This window comes from Vidua macroura, chromosome 18 (genome assembly GCF_024509145.1).
Source record: "Vidua macroura isolate BioBank_ID:100142 chromosome 18, ASM2450914v1, whole genome shotgun sequence".
Lineage (NCBI taxonomy): Eukaryota > Metazoa > Chordata > Aves > Passeriformes > Viduidae > Vidua > Vidua macroura.
This window is the reverse complement of record NC_071588.1, coordinates 10797431-10821239: the sequence shown is the minus strand read 5'-3', so window position 1 is coordinate 10821239 and position 23809 is coordinate 10797431. Positions and strand designations below refer to the sequence as shown.

General features: G+C 51.5%; 1 protein-coding gene across 4 annotated transcripts in view; it reads left to right on the top strand.

Moving 5' to 3' along the window:
• Window positions 1-2528: 2528 nt before the first annotated feature.
• MSI1 (musashi RNA binding protein 1) overlaps window positions 2529-23809 on the top strand; it is a 30300-nt gene continuing 9019 nt past the window's right edge. Inside the window, exons 1-9 of one of the 4 annotated variants that reach the window (XM_053994070.1) lie at window positions 2529-2687; window positions 2948-2988; window positions 3118-3199; window positions 3313-3397; window positions 8148-8189; window positions 9825-9917; window positions 20063-20111; window positions 22125-22207; window positions 22843-22960. In XM_053994070.1, the coding sequence (XP_053850045.1) occupies window positions 2629-2687; window positions 2948-2988; window positions 3118-3199; window positions 3313-3397; window positions 8148-8189; window positions 9825-9917; window positions 20063-20111; window positions 22125-22207; window positions 22843-22960 (652 nt within the window). In that variant the 5' untranslated portion in view covers window positions 2529-2628. The remainder of the gene's footprint in view (window positions 2688-2947; window positions 2989-3117; window positions 3200-3312; window positions 3398-8147; window positions 8190-9824; window positions 9918-20062; window positions 20112-22124; window positions 22208-22842; window positions 22961-23809) is intronic. The other 3 variants (XM_053994068.1, XM_053994071.1, XM_053994069.1) reach the window with 3 other exon arrangements.

Sequence of the window (23809 nt, the reverse complement as noted above, 5' to 3'; positions counted from 1 at the left end):
TACAATGCTGCATTATTTTATATTCGGCAGATCATCTTTCCAATCATAAGGTCTGGAATGTTTTATATGTTTACTTCTCTGTGAGGAAAGCTTCCTACTGTCACTAATCAGCAGATTTTTCAAGACCCACTGTCCTGTGCATTACAGAGATAAATGAATTGATACTTACAAAGCACTTCGGGGTCCTAAGGTGGATATACAAAATATCATGTGTATGTTTTGGAAACAACCTTGGAATAAGTTACATAGTAGGTTACTGTGTCATTGCCAGTGATGCAAGTCCAACCACATCCTCCATCCAAATCTTCCTGAAGCTCATTTTTTTCCTCTGATCTTCACAGATGTTAACTCACATTGATCCTGTTCTCCCCTCTCCAATATTATTTTGGTGGAGAAAAAGTGAATAAAATAATAAACATTAAAAAAAGACAACGAAGCATTTTAACAGTGTCCCTGAGAGTACTCAACTTGTACTGTCTTAAAAATAACACATTTAAAATGATAGTAATGCACTGGTAGCAAACCAAGAGATGTTATCCTTTAGTGAGTCCAACACTGAGCTCTTGTTTCCTTTTTTCCCCTATTGTTTTTAATTAGCATTAGTAGTGTGCCTACGTTGGGCAATTATGGAACATAAACCCTGTGCCAGGTGACTTGAAATTGTTAGCTAGTTCCTCCTAGAAAGTATTTGCCCTCCAAATGGGAGAGAGCAGGTGCTGGGAAGAAGTAAAACATCACTGAGTTTGGGCAGTGTGGCAGGCAGCTGTGGTGGCCCTGCTAGCCCAGCTTTGTCCAGGTTTCTCAGGACATGCAAGGAGAGATGGTTGGGGTGCTGCCCCAGCACCGCTCTTTCCACTGGCTCTGCACTGCTGCCTGTCACTGCCAGCTACAGTACCACCTCTGCATGTCATTATTTATATTTCCCTGCTGCACCAGCCCTGCTGCCTCTCAGGGCACCTCCACCCAAAGTGATGACTTCAGCCCTGTGGAATGAAGAGTGGGTTATTATGGAGAAGCAGCTCAGCCTGGACCAGTGGCAGCAGGAGCTGGGATGCTGCATAGCTCAGTTCCCAGGGGCAGCTACCAAGTCTCTGGTGTTGAGTGTGTTGTTGTGCCTGAGCACAGGGCCAGGACACAGGACAGGATCCTGAACCAGCTCAGGAAATGGGGTGGGTAAATGATGGTTTGGCAGAGCTAATGGGCAGAGGATGAATTTAACTCAGACTTGCAGCCCATGTAACTAACAAAAGATACTGTTGCAAAGTATTGTTATGACAAAGGTGTAGTGGTTCCTCTCCAGGAAGGAGAGGATGTGTATTGGGACTTGGAAAAATAGTCATGAGAGAAGGGGAAGACAGGTCAAATGAAAATGGCACTGACCTGAGCTGTCAATACCTTGCTTTAGGCAGTGAGGGGGTATGGGGGGCATGCTGGAAGGAGCAGAGCCAGGGATGCCTGTGGGAAGTATTTCGCATCACAGTAGCTTATGCCTGGAATCCAGTGATACCTCTTGACAAGAGAAGGGGTCACAGAACTGTCACCAGAGGTTTTGAGCACTGCTCTGTTCTGATATGCCACAGATGCAAACAAGTGCCTTCTCCCAGAGAGATGCTTGGTGCAGTCAGGCAAGGTTTCAGCTCTCCTCTTGACTCCAACTTTACAGGTATTTCATCTGTTCCTCGCTGAGCTCCTCCAGCCACCCGGGCTAGGTTGCCCAAGAGCAGAGGTGGAGTGCACAGACCTGCTCGAGAAGCAGCATGTGAATGAACTTTTGTGGCAGTAGAACTCGAATGGAGCTCGGCACGAGTCTGGCAGCCTGAATGAGCAAGAAACTGCGCGGTGCCTTGGGGACCAGCCTGCCCCCTTCCCAGTGAGCCACGGGCAGAGGAGAGCGGCTGGGCTGTGCATACCTGGTGCTGCGGGGCTCTACGGGGCTCCGCGCTGCCCGGCAGCAGCTCTGCCCCGGGTCCTGGAGCCTGGGCACTGCCGTGCGGGGCAGCGAGCGGCGAGGCCAGGAAGCCCCTGACCCCTGCAGGGTCCCCGTGGGCTGCCAGAGGGCATGGAGGTACCAGGGCTCCGAGAAGGCGCCTCGACTCTCCACCGCCCGGTCGGGATCCCGGGGTGAGCAGGGCAGTCCTGGTCCCGACCTGGAAGCGCCCTCGGCAGCGGCGAAACACCGGGAGGAACAGGGCCGGGGTCTCCGGGGCCCGCCGCAGCGAGCCCGAGCGCACCGGGCCGGGCCTGGCTCCGTTACCCTTTGTCCACCGCCCCGGGGCAGGTGCGGGCAGCGAGGCCAGGCCAGGGACAAAGCGGCTGCGAGCTCCGGGGCTACTCCTGCCGCCGCCGAGCCCGGGGTCGGGCGCTCTCCCCCAGCGCGGTGCGGGCGCGGCTCCCAGCACTCGGCCCCGGTGCCGCCGGCGGGTTTTATGCGCAGGGCGGCCGGCGGGCCGGCGGGGGTGGGAGGAGCCGGGCAGGTTGTGCCCGCCGGGCCCTCCTCCCTCGCTCCCTCCCCGCCCGGCGGAGAGGGGTCGGGGGAGGGGGCAGCATGGCCTGTCCGTCCGGCCCCTTTTCCAGCGCTCATCTGCCCCGGGAGTGCGGCGCCGCTCCTCGCAGGGAGAAGAGGTCCGAATGGAGACAGACGGCAGCCAGCCCGGCCTCGCCTCCCCGGACTCCCCGCACGACCCCTGGTACCTCCGCGGTGGCCGCCACCGGCCGCCCCCACCGCCCCCCCCGGGCCGGCCGCGGCCGCCCCCTCCCCCGGCCCCGGCCGCCCGGCCCGGGCAGGCGCGGCGGCGGCGGAGGCGGCAGCGGCGGCGGTGCCGCTGCCAACATGGCCGATCCGCGCCCTCCCCTCCCCGCGCGGCCCCGCCGCCGCTGCCGCCACCCCCGCGGGGTGCCGCGGCCCCCCGGCGCGGCCCCGCTCACGGCTCTCCCCTTCCTCCCGCAGCAAAATGTTCATCGGGGGACTGAGCTGGCAGACCACGCAAGGTGAGCGTCGCGGGGCCCCGCACCTGCCGCCGGGGCCGGGGGTGGTGGAGCTGGGGCTAAGCTCGAGTGGGGGGAGTGCGGCGAGGCCGGGACGGGACGGGAGACCCACAGTGGATGCTGTGCTTGCAGAGGGCTTGCGGGAGTACTTCAGCCAGTTCGGCGAGGTGAAGGAGTGCCTGGTGATGCGGGACCCGCTGACAAAGAGATCCAGGTGAGAGGCCGGGCCCGCGCCTCCCTTCGCCCCCGCCGCGGCCCGACCGCCACTTTAACCAACTTTCTCTCTTCTCTCCGCACCCCCTCTTCTGCCCGGGCTGCGGGGCTCAGGGGCTTCGGGTTCGTCACGTTCATGGACCAGGCTGGCGTCGACAAGGTCCTGGCCCAATCCAGACATGAACTGGACTCCAAGACGGTGAGATGACTTCTCTCATCTCAGGGGTGCTTTTACCGGCGGAACGGCTGTGCTCGGAGCAGCCGTCGATTGTAGTGTTTGATTTCCAGTTAGAGGTTGTAAACTATTGATTCCCGATACGGATCGATCGTTCCCTTCTCTGTCCCACTTGCCGGCGGGTACCCTAGCTGCCGCCCAAGCACAGGGCTCACCGTGCGCCGATTCCTGGTGTGGGTCTGTGGATCCTGGTGATGGTTTTCTTCTCGCTCGTTGGTTGTAAGGCCCGTCCGGGCAGTGACTGTAGCCCTCTCGAAGCTGGGACACCTGAACACGTTTGGGATGAGAATTTGCCCCGGGAAATAAGACGTGGCTGCATTCGGAGAGAGGGAAGCCGCCCATTCATCCGGTGTGCTGCTGAGCACTGATCCCTCCTCAGGGGTGCTGTTCCCCAGCGCCCAGGCCCTGCTTCCCTGCCAGTGGTGGCCTGTGCATCCCCCCTTCCCGGCAGAGAGTCCTCATTCTGTGCACCCCAGAGACTCTCTTGTGGTTTCCCCAGGTGATGTTTTTGTAATGGTCATGGAGGTTTAGGATTTTATTGTCTCCAAGTGTGGCCAATGTCTGCCCATGTGGGCTACCACCAGCTTCTTGGAGTGGCTGCGGCTCCAGCCTCACTCTGCAGGTTTGGGTGATGTGGAGCCCTAGCTGGGCCAGCAGAAAGATTTGGTGGCTCACTGGACTAGTGGCGTAAGGTGGTGGGTCCTGTCTTGTGAATCTGTGGTACTCAGGAGATGTGCAGACTGTTTTGAGGGGTGGGGGTGAGATGTCTGAGTGGGAGGTCCCTTCTCTTTAGTTTCAGTGACTTGCCTTCCCCTGAATTCCTTTTCCTTATTGCTGCCCTGGGGTGAAGGTGAGGGTAGTGATGGGGGAGTGATGGGGGAGTGGCGGGGGCTGCAGGGGATGGCATGGTGAGGGGGCATGTTCTGGCTCCAGGCAACGGCTGTTGAGGAGTCCAAATGCAGAGTTTTATTTCTTCCAGTGCGTGGCCCAGGCGTCCTAGTCTTTATCTTGGCAGAAGGAGAGGGCGGGAGAGCGAGACCCTCTTTCTTAGGGTTTACGGCATGAGTTGCAGCAAGATTTATGTCTGTTCCTGTTTAACTGCCTGGATCGCTCCCTTTGATGTGCACAGGTCCTTCCTCCCCACGGGAGCTCCTAGTTAAACCCACCCCAGCCTTCCTGGCTGAGGCTGGGTCCCCAGGACTCCTCGCCCTCCTGCTTCCAGGAGTGATGTAAAGTGAATTTTGTTCTGAGTGGGGGGTTTACAGTAATGTCTTTTGAGGAGGGCCCAGGGTTTTCTTTTTCTCTTTTTTTTTTTTTTTTTCTTTTTTCACTAGCCTATGTAAACACAGTGTCTGATCAGCTAGTCCTGTCATGAGTCTGTGGGCTGGCATAGACCCCTCTTGAAAAGGCAACTGATGGATGTTGGTTGTTGCATTAATCCTGGAAGTGTTTCAGGGCTGGGAGAGAGCTGAAATCCACGTTGTCCATTCTTCTCCCCAAGCCGCCGCTGCCGGCTGTGCGAAGGCGCTCTGCATCCCACAGTGCAGCCCACGCGGGCGGGGAGGGACGGTGGCCGCTGCAGGAGAACAGAAGAGCCTCGTGGTGTAGGGCGCGTGGGGACCGGCCAGCCATTGAAATTCCCTGCTGCATCTGCTCTGCTCACCCCGCCAGCACGGCACAGATAATGGGGACAGTTTCACCAGGGCCTTCTTTGTTAGGAACTTTGATCCTCTTTCCCCTTCATTCTTATTTTTTGTTTGGTGCAGTTTTCAGCTGAGGCAGATGTTTTGGGGTGTTTTGCCTCGTGAGAGGTTGATCTTAATGGGAGCACATGGAACCTCCAGATGCCTTTTGCCTGCTGAGGTGAAAGGCTTTGCTGTGAGTCATGGGTTAAATGACACAAACTCACCTAAATCCTAATTTAGAGTTTTATGAAACTTTGCAGAAAAAGGCTTGGTGCCCTGTAAGGACAGCCTTCTCACGGGGCTTGGTGTCTCCTGGCAAACAGCATTTGATAGACAGTGTCTGCTCAACTTGTTGCTTCATTGTCTTCTGATTCTTCCTACTCTAATGAAGGCGGTTGGCCCAATTCTTTGGGGCAGCCTTGTTCTTTTCAGACTCCTCTTTGTTTGTAAGCTAGATAGCAGACTACAGGGTTATTTTTGAAAATACTTGATAGGAGAATTGGCTTTATAGTCTCAAGGTAAAAGATTTGCGTGACTTTGTAAAGCTGCAGCTGGCCGCTGCCTTGAGCTGCTTCTTTACGCGCTCTGGGAAGAGCACTTGGCAGTGCTGGGTCATCCCATCGTTTCTTTGTTGCCGTTGTTGAGTTTTTGCTGGGTTTGTCTTTTGTGATGGAGGGAGTGATCTGCAGCTCCCCTGCAGTGCAGACCAGCAGGGCGGAGGTAGTGACAGAGGTAAAATGAAAGAACAAACCCGGACCTGACATCTCACAGGTCCTTCCCAGCCTTCCCTGTGCTTTGGGACACTGATACCAACTAGGCTAACACAGGAGTTACGAGATCTGAGCTATGAAATGGGGCTGTAGGTGGCCTGAAGAGCATTGCTGAGGACCTGGCTGGCCTGTTGGTACACCTGCGGCTTCCGTGGGATTCCTCATCAAAGTCTTGTGGGGTGAACTGGAAGCGGTTTGAGCTCAGGTGACTTCCATTCACTGCAGCCTGATCTGGGTTTTTGTTTTTTGGATACAATCTGAGCAGTTCTGAATGCTCTTAGCAGATTTCTATCTGGGTTTGTAAAAAGGATCCATTACGTCAGTGGGTGACAGTGAAACACAACTCCTCCAGGGCTATTTGTTTTAACACCAGAAATGAGGGAATAAGGTACCAGTGCCTTTGCTTTAATGAGGAAAGACTCCAGCAGCCAAGGAACAGTCCAGTTTGAGTAACTTGAGTCCGGCACCGAACTCGCTCCCCTCTGCATGTTCCCAGGGCTGTGCCTGCAATCAGTCACCCCAGCCTCCCTCTACCTGCAACAATAGCTGGTTGTGCAGAAGAATTTGTGAAATGACTGCCTGCTCTCTCCAGCCAGGAGGACACGTTATCTCTGCCCAGTTGATCACACTCAGGGTAATGAGAAAATGAGGCTGAGCTTAGCATTGCTGAGTATGAAAGCATCTTATTGGCAGGAGCTGAATGACACTGGCTGAGAAGTAAAAGACAGTAGATTATTGTTTTTGCTTATTATCTGCCATCAACCTCCTGGTCTCCTGCCGTCCCCTGTCCTCAGAATTCGCTGTGGGTGTCTGCACTAGCCAGGAAGCGGGGCAGGGGGGGTGGGGGGGGTGTGGTGTGCCTGAGGAGGGGAGGGCCTGGATGGTTCCAATGCCCCAGGGAGGCACTGGAGGGTATGCTAATCTGCAAGGAGCTTGGGGAGCAAGGTTTATTTTTGAATTTATTTGTGCTTTTCAGTTTTGCCTGTGTTTACCTACGTGCTGAGTTTATTTATGTTGTAAGCTGTGAGTCAGGATGGAGGTGGGGAAGGCAGGGAGAGGAGCTGGTGGAAGGGCACAGGGGGGCCAAGCTCCGGGGCTGTGAGACAAGTAAAAGGATGCGGGACGGGAGGGCAGCCAGGCTGGAAAGCTGAACAAAGCAGTGAGAGGAGCTGGAGAAACACAGCTTCCTTTTGGGCTGTTGGAGCTGCTGGGCTGATGGGACAATGCTCCAGGCTGCCCTCCCAGCTGCAGCCAGTCCAAGTGTGGGGATGAGCCAAACCTGCCTTTACCACAGGTCTTTGTAAGCTGATTTGTAGGTCTGGATCATCCCTGATGTGATGTAACTTTACAGGAGTTGCTGTAAAAATAGGCCTATAAAGAAAGAAGTGGTGGCTGAGGAGGAGAGAAGGCTTTGTGGGTGTTTGGCTTGCAGCTGCATTAGTGTTGTCCCAGCTTTTGTGGTGGTGGTGCTGGTGGTGGTGTGAGGCCAATGTAGGCACGCGCTCATCCGTGCTGAGCCCGGCAGAACACGCGGCACCTGGATGGCGGCGCGGGCCCGGCTGCTCCGGCCAGCAGCAGGTTTATAGGGAAGCTGAACAGGCACAATGGAGGCTCAGCCCGCGGTGGGAGGGAGGGAGGCATCATGGCTTTGTGTGCAGCGCGGCCTGGGGAGAGGGGCAGCACGATCCCTGCGGCCGCAGCCTCCGCAGCCGGCAGGCCTGGGCTCCTCGGGTTAATTTGTGCCATCCTGTCTGCTCTTTTATAGCTTCTTTTTGTCTGCTCTTCAGTCTGTGTTTGAAGGGATGAAATGTTTGGGGGTTTGTGCGCTGCTTCTTTTCTGTCTTGTTACTACCCAGATGAACTCTGTGCTTGTAGGAAGAGTGAAGGGTGAGAGCAAAAAAGGCAAAAGAAACCACTTTTAATATGAGGCTGGTGATGCAAGGCACCCAGGGGCCGGCCAAGCGGGAGGGTGCAGCCCAGCCTGTTAATCCCAGCATGTGATGGGCTCTCAGTGCATCTGCCCAGCGCTCAGCTGGAGATGGACCACTGCATGCTGGGACTTGTAGTCTCCCTGGGTTACACCTTACCAAGAGGGAAAGATGTCTGCAGCCAGCTTCATTTTATGCACCTCAGGTAGATTCTTTGGGTTTTTAGCAAAGTGCCACATGGGCAGAGACAGCTGCACATATGGAGGAAACCCTATGTCTGTAAATAGGCAGGAAAAGTGTGTTCACCTGTTCTTCCCCACATCTCTTTCAGATTGACCCGAAGGTAGCGTTCCCTCGCCGAGCACAGCCCAAGGTAAGCACTGTGGGCAGCCTTGTGCCACAAGGGGCAGAATTTGTGATGGTGAACCTTGTCCTTCTGTGCAAGGTGGCCAGTGCATGCAACAGAGCTGCCCACTGGGGTTTGCTCAGGACTCACCTGGAGCGGAGTGCTGGGAGTTTGCATGGCACTGAAGGAACCAGGAGGCCCCTTGGTTGTTCTTCAGAATGCACTAGATAGAGCTGGTGGATTAAATGCTGTCCAGGGTGAACTTAGTCCTTCTGAAATTGCAGACAACGGTAGAAGTTCCAGGTGTTAGGAGATATGGAACAGCTCCATGCTGTGATGTGACACAGGTGGAAGAGTGTCATGTGTGTGCACCTGTGTGTGATGAATGTATGACAGGGAAGGGGAGAAGGATTTCACTTTGTGAAATGCCCTTGTGTGCTTCAGCACTGGAAAAGGCAAAAGGAGTTTGGTGTTGGATCTTATGTACAAGAGGCTCTGGTGTTAAAATGCACAGTGGCAGGAACTTTTTCCAGGTGTGCAGCTAGAAACTTTTAGCTGAGGAGCCAGCAGCACACTGGAGACTGCCTTTAGACTTTGGGTCTTTCTTTAGCTTGGCTCTTGGATGTGAGTTTTAAAGTTTAGAGTCTGTATTCCAAGTGCTGTTAGGGGTGAAAGAACTGGGGAGAAGCTGTGCTGAGAAGCAGAGAGGAAAGAGGAGACTGGTGCTGGGAGGGAAGTAAGGGGTTCAGGCACTGAGAACAATTGGTGAGCAGGTATCCCAAGTAACTGGAGCCAGGAAGCACATGGTAGGAATTGGGTTAATTCCATTAAGCAGTTTGGTGACAGAAGGTGCTTTAGTGTTAGAACGGGCTGCTCTCCAAGCCAGGGAATTGCTGCGGATTAGCCCTATGCTCCTTGGGGTAATTAGGACCATGTGTTCCTCTGAGAGCAGGGGTGTAGCCAAGCAGCTAAAGGGAGGATGCAGCTGGAGAGCTGGTTCAAAGGATGTCGGTGTGCCTCAAGCCTGGCAGCCATGGCCCCTCTCAGGGTAGTTCATTTTGTTCCTTGTCCCAGCTGTATCAGTGACAAGTGGCAGAGGGATCTTGTCTTTACCTTCTTGCAGAGGCAATGCAATTTAACTGGGTGTTGACTGGGCTCCATTTAAGTGAAATGAGGCTTATTCCATTTCAGACTGGAAGGCTGTGCAGTTTGTGGGGTGGGAGGGCAAGGCCTAGGGAACCTGCCTGTGATGGCAGGCTTCTTGCCACCCTGGGAGCAGAGCAAGTACCTCTGGGGTTGCACTGGCTGTGCAGAGTGGCAGGGCTGGGGAAGGGACAGCTGTGCCCCACACATTTGGGATGATATCACAGTGCCAAGGGAGAGGTGGCATGTTGGTGAGGGAAGAGGCTGGTAATTGTCTGACGAGGAGGTGGTGGCTGGGTGCTGGCATGTGTGGTGGGCTCTGTGAAAACAAGAGCATGAATCTGGTGTGGGACAGATCTGCCAGCTGTGCTTGGCCAGAGGGCTTCAAGAAGTTGGAAGCTCAGCTGCAGCAAAGGGAAAAGCGCTTCCCGGCAGCAGAGGGGAGTTAGTGGCCTTTTGAGCCTCGTTCTCTGCTCGCTCTGGGTTTATTTGGTGAATTCCTGTCCTTCCCTTTTCCAGATGGTGACCCGAACGAAGAAGATATTTGTGGGTGGTCTGTCTGTGAACACTACTGTGGAGGATGTGAAACAATATTTCGAGCAGTTCGGGAAGGTAAGTCTCTTGAGTGATGTTGGATCAAAGCTGTTGCTTCTGGGGCAAAAGGAGTTTTCTGAACTTCTGTGGGGGCGGGATTAGAAGTTTGAATCTTTTGCAAGGGTTAAGTAGATTAAAGGTCACTTACAGATGCTGGCTGCCTGTAATGTCCTTGTAGGGGCTACAGCCAGTGACTCCTGCCCTGTGGTGATTTGAAACAGAGTTTATTCTTGTTCCCAGAGTTGCTAGGATGTCGGCTATGGGAATTTTTTCCCTATCCAGAAGCCTCTTGTGGCTCACAGATTTGCAGTCTGTTCAAATGCTGGAGGAAGGTTTGTAGACACTCCTAACAGAGTGGCTGCTTTATCAAACCTCTGATTTTGGCCTGTTTCTAACTCAAAACCTTGTGATTTCTTTTTCAATAATCCTATATTAAAAATAAGTCTTTTGGTCCTGAAACTTCTCCTGCTGAGTCTTGGGCAAGTGGTGGTGTAAGTTTTGTATAGTTGAAGAAAGTTTGGCACTAAGGCTGTCCCTTGTGTTGGTCTGGCTCTTCTGTGGCTGGTGGTTGCTCAGGAAAGGGTGGGCTACTGCGGCTGGAAGTCACTTGTGTCATGGTCCATGACAGCCTGGTGTGTGAATTGTGAGAGTGGACTGAATCTGAGGATTGGAGGGAGCTCAGTTGTGACCTTTCAGCTGAGGAGGTTGTCAGCATCTCCAGGAGTGATATCAGCAGGATTAGACTGAAGGATCCCAAGATTTTTAATGGGATTAGGAACTGAAGGGGATCATCATACCCAAGTGCCGAATGTGGTCACCTCTGTGGACAGGACACTGTGACTGTTTCACTGTTGTTCAGTGGAGTTGTGCATAGGTTTGTTCTTTGGGGCAGGAAGTGTTGCGTTCTGCAGCTCTTGGAACCTTCCTGCCCGGTTAGGAGGGAAGAACATGGTTTGGTAGGTGGTGACCTGGCCAGAACATTGCTGATAGAATCATGGTCATGGAGGGAAGTACCATGGAAGGTGCAGTGTGGGGATGAAGGATTGGTATTATTTTTCTTTTGAAATTTCCTGCAAAAGGGTGATGTCATGTTAAGGCATGCTAATTAGTGAAAGGAAAGGGAGTTTTGTAACCAGATTTGCCATATTGCTGAAACTTTTGGGCAAAAAGTTTGGGACAAGTATCTGTTCAGAACTTTCGTTCAGCTTCTGAAACCAAATTTGCATGTCCTGGTGTGCAAAGTGGGACTCTGTTCACTCCTAAGAGAAAGTGGTCAGATATCCTCATGTTTGCCAGTTGGTAGCTCTGTGTGGTTTCATTTTCTATAAGAAATAGGCAAACTCTTGTTATGTCCCCAAGAGTTTTTACATGGTATCCTCAAGGGTGCCACCACTAAAGGTGGTGGTGTTCAAGTGTCTATGCAGTCTAAAGGCTGTTTGACTTGCAAGGTCTCCTGTGGATGGATGTGTTTGATAGGAAAACAAATTGTCTTTGGCATAATCCCCTTTTAACCTTGACTGTATCCCTGCTAATTCAAAGAAGCATGTCACAGGGCACTCAGTTTATAGGCAGTTACAGTTGCTCTAGTCTGAGCAGTCCTTTCCAGCTCTTTTGGGGTGCTGTTTTGTTTCTCTTGTTTAATGGTTGTGTGCTGAGAGATGTCCTGACATCAGGTGACTGGCAAGGACTGTTGTGTGAGACTGTTTTCTGGAGTGGGCAGGAGGGAGAGTTCTGCACAGCTTGGTGCAATTCGTTTCTGAAGAACCAGTGTTCTGGACAACATCCAGTGCTTCAAGTCTGCATGAGGCTGGAGCAGTTGTTCCCTTGGCTCTGGGGAGTTTCCATGGGGAGACGTTAGGCCTGGTCAGATTGACTTGCCATTTTCAGAGCAATTTTCTGACTCATCTGTTCACTTCAGATGAGAGACTCTTCAGAGCTCTTGTGTAAAGCATCGTTCCCGGCCTGTAACCATCTTCCAGACTAAGCCTCAAATAATTCACCCACGGCCAGGAGAACTGTTTCCTGAAAGATTCTCTACAGTAGATAGCTTGGTATGGCTGATGGGTGGGATCAGAGGGAAAGTTCATTTCAGAGGAAAGCCTTGTGGCCTTCACCTCTGGAGTTCTGAGCTCTGAATGTGCCATTGTAGGGTTTGTAGGGCTAAGCCTGTTGCCTTCAGTTTCAGCTGTGACACATGGAAAACATGATTTTGATGCACACTCTCTTTTGGTGGCTCTTTATGATGTGCTGGGGCCTCCCAGGTTTCAGAGGTCTCCTAGAATCCCATCTTTATGGGTGTCCTACACACCACGAGTGGCCTTCATCTCTTTGATTTATGGCATCTTTAAGTGAGAGGTGCTGAAGCTCCAGTCATGGTCTCCTCATCTCAGAAAATGTTTTTTCATTAAGACTTTCCAAGTCATTTGGGTCCAGTACTGCTTCTGGAATTGTATCAGGACTGTGTGAAAAGGAACTTTAAGGATGCTCTTTGAAAGCAGAGCACTTACCCTCTGAGGAAAGAGCTTTGTAACTATTCCCTTCTCTTTTAAGTGGCCCCACAGTTACCTAGTACATGGCAGGACAAAAATTGCTCCTCTTTCCTCCTGCCTGTCCAGGGAAGGCATGGGAACACTTAGACCTAGAGAGGAGCGAGCTGAGAGCACCAAGTCATTCTGTCTTGGTTGCTCAAGGTGCCAGTGTCCCAGGGGTGATTTTTAGTCAATTGTTGAGAATCCAGTGGCAAGCTCAGTTTGGATGTTGGCTTCAGGGGGAGATCATGCTCTTCTTCTGAGGACAGGGGAGTCCAGGCTGCTGGATGGCTTTTGCATGAAGGTTTGTATGTCACCCTCGGGCCACTAGCCTGAGTGTGTCTTAGATTTACCACCACTTAAGGTCTTTAAATTAGGATAGATGCTTTTGAAAAATACATTTTAGCCCAGACAGAAAGCATGTACATGCTGAAGGAATTACAAGAGGAAGTGCTATGGCCTGCAGAACAGATGAGGTCAAATTAGATTATCATAATGTTCTCTCCAGTTGAAATCCGTGAACTGCAGCTCACAAGTCTACCAAGGTGGTTGGTGTCGGTGCATCTCAGGTCAGAAGCAGCACACCTCCTACATCCATTAGCAGGAAAAAAAAAATGGAAGTTTAGTTGGGCTGCAAAGGAAATGGTTTTCTATTTCATTAGACAAAAGTCCCAAATGTGATTTTTCCATTTTGGCATTTCTGCTTATTCTCTTATTTTTGTTTGGTTTTGTTTTCTTTCCTTGCTGTGTCCAAAACCTTCTCTCACCTTTGTAAAATGGAAGTGGCAAAAAAAAGTGAAAATGTGTGAAAAGGAAATCCACGAGTATTACTCAGTGATAAAAAAAGAGAGGGAGAGGCTGACACCCCATTTCTTCATATCAAAATACTTGGTTTTAACAGGCACAAAAGGTGAAGCTTCAAAGAGGATCCCAAATACAGTGTGAGTGTCTCTGCTTCAAAGAGGAATCACTTTCGGGTTTTTTCCCTTCCAAAACTCTGACTAAAATATATGGGCTGCTGTTTTCCTGAGAAAGAAAGTACAAAGTTTTTTTTTTATTTTTTTAGTACAGAGAGAGAGAGAGACTGAAAAGTGATCTCAAGCTGGCTGTGGTTTGTCAGGTGCAGCTGCAAGGGCTTTGAGCATAGCAGGATCTCTAGGAAACACCTCTCTGGTTCCAAAACTTGAATCTCTCTCAAATCCAAGCTCAGGCCATGCACATGCTTTCTAAAGGAGATCATTTTTTCAGCTGTAGGACAGAAGTCCTGGAAAGACTTTTCATTCACTGTATGTGTAGCCAAGTAGTTTGGCTTAAGTTGGATGGTGTTGAAGATCTTTAGACAGCACAAGGAATTATTTCAACAGCTTCTCTAGATTCAGGCTACCACCCTCACTGAAACCTGCAGCAGAAAGAGAGGAGGAAGGTGTCTTGCATCTACCACCTCAGGCACAGCTAGTCCTCTGTCTAGTTCAACACGTATGAGAATGCCAGAGGAGCTCAAGTTGCAGCTTCCTCCTCTGCTACTTCGACCTGTAGGAACATGTTGTTCTGTATTATTTTTGGGAGGAAAAGGGGTTATCCATCAGAGTAATTTCTTTGGACTGTTGGGTCTCCAATCTTGTAAGCAAGGTTATTTGTTTCAAATCAAAACTGAAAAAACTCAGATCATCTTTCTAATGCAAGAGTTGGTCTGATGAAGTTTTGTGGTAGAGAAAGTCTTATAAATTGCAAGATAGGAGGAGGCTTAGAACAAATAAAGTCATTTTATCATGGAGCATATCTACTGTGAAATCTTTGCCGCAGGATGTTGTTGCTAAAATTTACATAGGCTTCAAAATGATTGGGAAGATTCATGGAAGGTCTTTTAACGTACACAGACACCCCTTTGAATTCAGAAAATCTCCACATCATAAATAGCTTGGATGGGGATGTAGTGTTCTGGGCTCTGTTGTAATATCCTTGCCTTATCTTTATGTTCTTCCAAAGTTGTCTCTTGGTTGGTATCTTGGGAGGTTTTGGGCAAGGCAGAGCTCTGCTCTAACTTGATGCAGCTGGTCTTTTGTTTGTCATCAGGAGAGAAGCTGATCTTAACAGAAACTGGAAGTGCAGAGGTCCTGGAAGAAATGGGGGCCTGCACCCAAATCAGGTTTTTGAACTCATGGTTTTGTTGTGTGCTTTTATATTTGGTGAAGCAGCAGTGCAGGAAATACATTCACAGTGACGTCTTTGCATGACTCACTAATCAGTTGCAGCACCAAGGGTGCTTGGAAAGTGCTTAAAACCAGTCTGCATCTCTCGCTGGGCCTGAGGTAATTGTGTGTGGATGAGTCGGTCATGAAAGCTCAGCCTCTCTGTGAGGCAGCTCTTGCCCAGAGAGATCTCCTCTCTAAAAATACCCTGGAAGCAAACAAGAAAAAAGATCTGGGGTCTGAGGAGGGTTCTGACCTTTAGGCTGCCATCTAATACTCCGTCCAAATTCTGGACATGAGAGGTCCTGAGGTCTCACTGGGGTGATGGCTGTTACTGTTGTGATGAGGGAAAATCACAGTATCTGAGGTGCTGGATAAGATGAGGGTTTGTAGGTCTGTCACAAATGCCTATTCATGTACTCCTGACAGAAGAATGGGGTGGTTGACTTAGGTGTATGAAATGAGTTTTCCCTGCTGACTAATGGGAGAATCTTCAGATACTGATGTCTTTAAAGGAAGACTTGTTTCTGTGCTTAAAGTGGCCATGATTTTCCTCACTTTGGATTGGGAGAATGTTAATTAATTAATCCTTAATCTGCCGCTCTCTGGAAATTTCAGGGATCAAAGCTACTTGTCAACCTGCTGTGGATTTCCAAACTGGATTTTGGATTTTCTTCCACAGATCAGAGGGCAATTTATGTAAATTCTCACACATAACATGGTTGCCATGAACAGATGGGGAGGGGAGGAGAAGGGGAATCTGATCACCTCTCTTGTGGCAGTAGGCAGTTTGGCCTGTGGTAACAATGCCTCTGGAACAAAGAGTTCTCTGTGCTCCGCATCTGGTAGGCACATAGCCAAAAACACTCTAGCAGTAATGGTCATTCAGGTCTTCTGGGGTTCATCTGATATTTGCCAGGTGCCTTTGTGAGAGCAGGCAAGGACACCTGGACAGGCTGTTCTGCTCTCCTGTGGCATGGAGCAGGTTCTGTCCCCTTGGCCAAGTCTCACTCCCAAGAGTTCTGAGAGTGGGTCTGCAGAGTGGGGTAAGAAGGATCCTAATGGCACAGCACACCTGTTCCCTGGAGCTAGGCTCTCTGTCCATGCATCCTCCTCCTTGGAATTGGCCTGTCCTGTTTGTGCAGCTGGGAGAACCTCACAGGGTTGTTAGTGCTGTCTGTCTCTTGACAGGATGGCAGAGTGGTTTCTAGATAGTTTGGTTTCTATTTTCCTTATGGAAGCTGTCTCAACAGTTACTATTTTTCTGCCTAACTTTACTACAAATATGTTGCTGTGATTCCTTCTAGGACCAGCCCAGATATTTTTATTTACAGTTCAGGTGGAAGATGTCCATCTCCACAAACCCTTTGCTTGAATTTAAAAGATTTTTTTGGAAAGATTTACAGCTTTCAAAATTTACATTTGTGAAAGTGCATCCAACCTTTCCTATCAAACTGTATTGGAAATTATTATTTTATGAAATCTGCATGAGGATGTCATTGGTTCCCCATAGCAGATAACTAAGAATGAAACATTGAAAGATTGAAAGACATTAGAGTGGAATTAAACCTCTGAAAACCCCCAGGTATTTTGGCCAAGGCTGGATGGATCATTTGTGATTATGGCACCTTTAAGTGAGAGGTGCTGAAGCTTCAGTCATCTCAGAAAATGTTTTTTCAGACAGGCTTTTTCTGAGTAATTCAGGTCTAATACTACTTCTGGAATTGCATTGGGACTGTGTCAAAAGGAACTATTGAGGATGCTCTTTTAAAGCATTCCTTTAGGGGACTTACCTTCTAAGGAAAGGGCTTTCTCTGAGTGAGCTCTGTTCACTCTTTTTCCAAATGGCCTCACAGTTTTTTAGCACCTGGCAGGACAAAAATTGCTCTTTTTTCCTCCTGCCTGTCCAGGAAAGGCATGGGAGCACTTAGGATCTAGAGAGAAGACAGCTGATTCCTCAAGCTCAAGGTACCAGGTTCCCAGGGGTGATTTTTAGGCAATTGTTGAGAATCCAGTGGTAAGTTCAGTTTGGATATTGGCTTTAGGGGGAGATCATGCTCTGCTTCTGAGGACAGGGGAGTCCAGGCTGCTGGATGGCTTTTGCATGAAGGTTTGAATGTCACCCTCAGGCCACTAGCCTGAGTGTGTCTCAGATTTGCCACCACTTTAAATTAGGATAGATGCTTTGGAAAAATACATTTTAGCCCAGACAGAAAGCATGCAAAACCACTCCTCTTTTTCTCTTCTTATTTAGGGGAGGCATAGGAACACTTAGGACCTAGAAAGCAGGGAGCACCAAGTCATCCTGACTCAAATGCTCTAGCTCAAGGCACCGAGTTACTGGGGGTGATCATTTACAAGAGCATGTAGTGACAGGACAAGGGGGAGTAGCTTCAAGCTGAAAGAGAGAGAGAGAGAGTAGGTTTAGATTGGATCTTAGGATAAAGGTTTTCCCTGTGAGGCTGCCGTGGCACAGGTTGCCCAGAGAAGCTGTGGCTGCCCCATCTAGGGGCAGGTTCAAGGCCAGGTTGGACGGGGCTTGCCGCACCCTGGTGATAGGTGTCCCTGCACAGAGCCGCGGGGTTGGAACGAGGTGACGAATCCCTCGGGAATGCCGATTCGCCTGTGCTGGGGTGCCGGAGGCCCCCGTTGGGTGCCCTCCCGAAGCCCACCGCAGGCCGCGGGCACGGAGCGCTGCGGGGCGGCTTTGTGAGCCGCTAATCCGGGCCCCAGCTGCCATGGCGGCCGCGTTGCCATCGCGACGGCCCCGCCGGCGGCCGCCTTTGTTGGGGCCCGGCGCGGCCCAGCCGGGAAAGGCCCAACGCGGCGGTGGCGGGCGGGGAGGGAAGAGCGGGGGTGGGGGGGACTGTGGTGGTTCACCACCGCAATAGCTGCCCACTTAGGGCTCCTGGTGGTTGTAGAGTCGGTGCAGGCAGAGCTTTGCTGGGTGCTGGATGTGGTGCCTCAGCGTGCGGGTCTGCCCAAGTTATCCATGGTACAAGACAGGCGTATCCCCTGTAGCAAGGGTTAGGGGGGATCTGGGCCCTGCTTTACCTCACAGGTGTGTGCTGAGACCACCCAACTCAGCTCACAGGCTGCCTTAAAAGGAGACATAAAGATGGCCATGTGTAGATTTTAATGGCAATAAAATATATCAATTACAGCCATACACAGAGTTGAAGCCCTGGAGTTGTGTGCATATACACCTATGTATTTTTTTTTCCACTTATCTACTGTATAAGATTTAGTTTTTAATAGGAAACAGCTTTCAAATAGAGTACATGTCTTACAATAAGTATGTTCTTACAAGGCAAGTACATTTTGGGATGCTGTGTAGGCACCTCAAAGCACAGCCACTGGAAAAAGCACAGAAGGAGGAAGGCTGCAGCTCTCCTCACCGCATACAGCATGGTTTGGGATGAAGTGGTTGCACATCTTCTTTCTCTGAGTGCTTGAGCGCTGTGGCACTGCCCAGCCATTGTCTGGGATATTGCTGTGCCAGGAGTTTGTGTGGAAGTGCAATGGGCTCTGCCACTTGCAGTTGTTCCTGCTTCCCAGGCTCTGCAGAGAGGAGGGCTGGTCAGGCAGAGTAAGTCAGCAGTGGGCCTGTGCTCGTTGATACTAGTTCATTTTTTTTCCTCATGCTTGTCTCTCATTGCGATGAGTTTGTGGTCTCCAGCTACCTGAGCTAGGAGTGGCACTGCCTCAGAGTGCCTTTTACACAGCTTTCTCCCAGTGTTTACTGGGGAAAGCTCTCCAGTGTTTACTGGAGAACAGCTATTTCTCCAGCCTTCTTGTGAATTGGATGGGGGAATGGATCTAGATTTTAAAATGAGGAAAACCAGACAACAAAACCTGTTGAACTTTTTTTAAGCCACGTTGGGTTTCCCTCCAGCACATCACAGTTGTGCTGTACCATGAAGGGAAATGGTGCAAATGTGGGAGCAAGTGGTGATGGGGAATGACAGTGTGAGGAGCTACCTTCAGTGCCCATCTCCCTAACTGTGTGTCATGGGAAGCTGCTGAGGAGTTGCTTTGGGTCTGTGTCAAGGCTTATGTCCCCTGTGGCTCCAGGTTGGATGCTTGGCATGTTTCTCAGGTGTTTGTTTACTTGGCTGAGAGAGGCTGAGCCAGGATGGTAAGTGTGTGAGATGAGAAGGAGCCAGGTTGTCTGTTGTCACCTGGAGTGGATGTGTTAGACAAGGCCAAGGGCATCAAATATGATCTCTGTCTGCTTATGATGGTACTGGAAATGTCTGTAAGGGCTCCTTCCATCCACCTGGCCCTGAGGTGGAGCTGAGTGTCCTGGGAGCCTGAGGGTAGGAGCCTCTCCCCTTCCTGACTGGGGTTGTGGGGTCTCCATGGGCAAAGCCCGTGGCTGCCTGTGCCAGGGCATGGGCAGCGCTCTGCCCTCTGCAGTGACTGTTCAGGAGGAGGCAGCAATGCAGATTCTTCCCTGGGCGAGGCAAGGGAGTAATCCTGTAGAGTTGGGGGGCGTGCAGGGCTTGCTGCTCAGGGAGCGGCTGTGTCACATGGAGGAGGAGGAGGGCCAGGGCAGCTGCTGGCCGGAGACTGCTGCCACCTCCCCTGAGCACTTGCACGTCCAGTTTCATAATCGGATTAAGGCAGTGGTATTAGAGGAGGGATGGGTCAGTGGGACAGGTTTACACTGGGGCTTACACAGAGGGGATTGAAGTGTATTTTTTAACCCCGCTCGGGCTGACCTGCGGAGTGGATGCGGCTCCGCAAGGCAACACCCGCGGGAAGATGGGGGGAAAAGTGGCACCAGGCGGTGATGTGCTGGGGAGGAGAGCAGCCCCAGGCCGGCTGGGGGATGGGATCCGGCCGCCCCTCCCCCCCGGGAAGGCAGCCCTGCTCAGGCCTTGCAGTAAATTTGCTCTAATTACAGCCTCCAGCAGTGGGAAACCTCACTTAGAGGAAAGGCTCCTCATGGGGTGGGGGTGGGGGTGCTTCCCAGCTTTCCCAGGCAGGCTCTGTTGTCTGAGGCCTCCGCTTCCCCCACCGCTGGGAGGCCCCTTATTCCTCTCCCCTCTCCAGCTTTGCTTCTCTGCCCCCCTTTGATTCTCCTCTCTTTTGAGGCCGGGATTTGGGAACAATGCCCTCCCTGCTCCTTGGCCCCCGGCTGGAGCTGCAGGCGAACAATCAGGGTCGCTTGCTGCCAGGGGCTGGGTCGAGGGGGCTCAGCCCAGCAGCACCTGCCCTGGGCTGGTGGGGGGACCAGGACCATGCTGGTTGTGGCTTGAGGAAGTGCCTGGTGTGATAGCTTATGTGCACTGCATATGTGTGCACCCAGTTTCCTTCTTGGGGACAAGATGTCTCATCTTGATCCCCTCAGGTTTGGGAAGGCCAGGGAAGCTCTGAACAATTGTGTTGGTAGATGCTCGTTGCAGCAGTAATAATCTGACTGCAGCCATTCTCTTTGCAGGTGGATGATGCGATGCTGATGTTCGACAAGACAACCAACCGACACCGAGGTGAGAGCTGTCTTCTGGCCCTAGGAGAGGTTACTGCAGAGGATTTGCCTCCTGCCTTGCCTAGGGAGGGGTCGGTATCCCAGCAGCAGGGGATGCGGGTTGCAGCTGCTCTCTATCTTGCCTCCAGTCGCCCCATTCTTTTGCATCTGCATCTTTTACCAGTGGCCCTCTCAGCACAGAGAGCTTTTGTCCAGTGCGTTTCCTGTGCTGTAAACTCGTCAAGTTGCAGATATGTGAGAGGAGACGGCCCCTTCTTCTGCATGCTCACCTCCGTGGCTCCAGCCTGCAGTGTGTGTCTTACCTTGTCCCGAGTAATCTGAGCTCTGGGAAAGCTGACACGAGAGCCTGAAGAGTGCCTGCTTCTTGCCCCTTCCTCGGCCCGGAGCCCACTTGTGCTCCCAGGTCACCTTTTCTTACCCGAGTCCTGCTGGTGGAGTCTGGTTACAGGATGGGAGCAAGGCTCTACTATTTGTGCTATACGGACCCAGCCCATCCATGGGCGTCTCTGCCTTCCTGGTCAGTCCTCAGACCAACTACCTGGTGGTGTGGCAGGGCTTGACATTTGCATCCAACTCAGAGATTTAATAGCAATAACTTGACCTGCAAACTTAGCTTCAGCCTCTTCCCAGTCAGAGTCAGTAACAGCCCTATGCTGGCTGCTTTCCTGTGTGTTGTTTGAAGCACTTCCAAGCACTCCTGCCCCCAGAGCAGCGAGGGAACTCTCCCTTCTGCTCTTGCTACACCCTGTGCCCTTCAGATTTTTACTTTTTCTAAAGCCATTAAATCTACTCTGACTGCCAGGCCTCGGCAGTCCTAGGATGTTGTTCCAGCTTCATCTTGAAAGGGAAGAAGCATTAACTCCTGTTCCTCCATGGGTGCCTACCAGTCACTGGTCCAATTAGAGCTGTTGGGCATTTTGGGAGACAGCAGGGAGAGCTGCCAGCCACTGTATCAACAGTGAGGGCTCAGCCCAGGGCATAGCAGGCCTGGTGGGGGTCTGATGGGGCTTAGGACTGCTATTGACATTTTTCTGCTGAATTCCTGAGCTCCTCTGCTTGTGGGTGTTGGGGTGAGTGATGTGAATCTACCTGGGCACAGACAGATGGAGGAGTTTATAGTGAGATGTTTCTGGCAGTGTGGAGAAAAGGTGGGGTTCTGGGCAGTGGATTCCCGTGTGCTTTTGAATGCTATTTTACAGCGCCATGGAATTGGCCAGCTCTGGAAAGCGGAAAGTTCTGCTTAATCCCAGCTTGCTTGCACAGCAAGCTTTAAGACATCCTCCCACCTGCCTCAGTTCTCCGGAAACGGTTGCAGTCAGCTTAGAGGAGTTCAGTCTGCCCACCCGAGCTGGGCTTTGCCAAAACTGTCAGCAAAGGGGTTGGTGAGAGAAAGGAGGTGTGAGCGTGGGCCAGGGGCCAGGAACATGCTGTCCTGTCTTACCCCAGATACAAACCCTACTTTGGTGAAACTGCAAATCACTGTGCCTGTATCTGCCTTGCTGTGTGCAGCTGCACTGCTGATCTGTGCCTGCTCATACAAGGCTTTATGGCCAGTGCCTGCAAGGGAGCTGCAGGGTGTTCCTGCTGGTGGGGTGCATTTAGCGAGGGTGGTGATGTCCTGGCAAGCAGCTGTTGGTTTCCCCACCGATTCTTTGTGTGAGCATCTGCCCAGATCCTCCCAGTGTTACCAGCCATGTGGTTTGCCTTGCAAATAGCAAAATTAAAAAAAAAACCAAAACCAAAAAAAACCAAAAGGAACAACAAACCTGAGTTTGAGACCAATTGGGTTCAGAGTGGGTGGGAAGTACAGGATTAGTAGGAGAAGACAACCTGTAAGAGGAGAGTCCTGTTCTTGTACATAAAAGTAGAATTTTCTGGAGAGAGAAGATGAGTGACAGCTGTTTTCGAAAGGGTTGATTGTACTCTCCTTTTCTCCTGCCAATAAAAGGCTGTGAGTAGAGGGTTCAAACTGTGAGAGGTCTGACCTGATCAGGGAGTTTTGCTTTTTCTTCAGGATTTGGGTTTGTCACATTTGAAAGTGAAGACATTGTGGAAAAAGTATGTGAAATCCACTTCCATGAGATCAACAACAAAATGGTGAGTGTCTGGGGCAGAACCTGGGGCAGCAGGGACAGAGGTGTGGGAGAGAGCAGGGCAGTGGCACAGAGGCAGGGTGCGAGGCACTTGGGTCCTGACGCATCCTCTCTGCAGTGGGGAATCACATTTAGTCTTTTCCTAAAAATCACAGCAGTCAGTCTGGGGAAGAAACTCACTGTATGGGGGTGAGCAAGCATAATACTCAGTTCTCAAGGAGGACACCTAACTAAACAAGGAATTGTACTGTGCTTGGAGTTTTTGAAGTTAAACAAAACCTTGTAGTGGCCTGGGAGGGGGTGGGTTTTACCTTTATTCAGAAATGAGGAAAATTAGGCTTTGAGGCTCTAGTGCAGGGTCAGGTAGAACATCAAGGGCAACGCCATGAGGAGAAAAGCAGTGTTGGAACTCATTGCCTGTGGTGGCTGCAGAGCAAGAGGGAAGGCTGGCACCATGTGGGCTGGGGACAGCAATGCCAGAGAAGGGCAGCGGAGCGGGCTGACAGAGGTGGCTGGAGCTGGGACGTGCTGTCACGCAGGCAGCCCTGCCTGACCTGCCTGTGCTCTGTGGCCGTGTCCTGTGACAGTCTGTGATCCAGGCTGTGACAGGCGAGCCTGATCCTTACTTTCCTGTGGCAGGTGGAGTGTAAAAAAGCTCAGCCGAAGGAGGTGATGTCCCCAACGGGCTCTGCACGAGGGCGGTCCCGAGTCATGCCTTACGGGATGGATGCCTTCATGCTGGGGATCGGCATGCTGGGTAAGCCCCCGGTCAGCTCTGCCGCGCTCCCCCCGCTCCCGGCCGTGCCAGGCAGCAGCTTAGAGGTTTATTCCGGGAGCGGCGGGGCGGCCAAGGGCAGCGCTCCCCGTGCGGGGCCGCCGGGACCTGTTCGCGATCGCAACTTGCCCTCTGGTGGCACCTGGAAAAACTGCAAACGTGCCACCGCTGCCCTGCGACAGCCGGGCTGGCTGGGCACAGCCCCTGCGGGGCGGTTCTGCCCTTCGGCAGCTCCTCCACGGTCCCGCAATGCCGGGGCACATGGACAGCAATTCATTCATTTGGAATAGGATGTAACTGCAGAGCTGAGTGTGGAGTAATCTGTACCCAGGCATCTTCATCCCACACTTGTACAGGCTTTCTGGTGAATTAGTTGATTAAAGAGCTGCTAACCTTTCACTTGAAGCAGTGGTCTGTGTAATGGCAGTGTCCTCACTGTCATTTAAAGAGTGTTAAAATGCCCTTAAAGTTCTAGTTGAGTGTTGTCTCACTCTGTTCCCATGTTCTCAAGTACAGCAAATACCTGGTATTGCAGGGAAAGCTATACATTTATAATGGGACTATCTTGTAAGGAGAAGCTGGTGACAAGCAGGCTGGGTTTTATGTCTACCAATGCTCCCAAGACAAAAGCATTCAGATAAAAATTTAAAAATTAAAACCAGAAGTAATTTGTAGCCCTGTCTTCCAGGACCACAAAACCTCATGCCTAGATCTGAGAGTCAGCATGATCCTTCCAGTGTGGGTGCTGGTCCTGACTTCTGTCTCTTCTCACTTTCATTGGAGCCAGGACTGAGCTGACCCAAGAGCACTGTTTGCTCAGGATCATTGCTG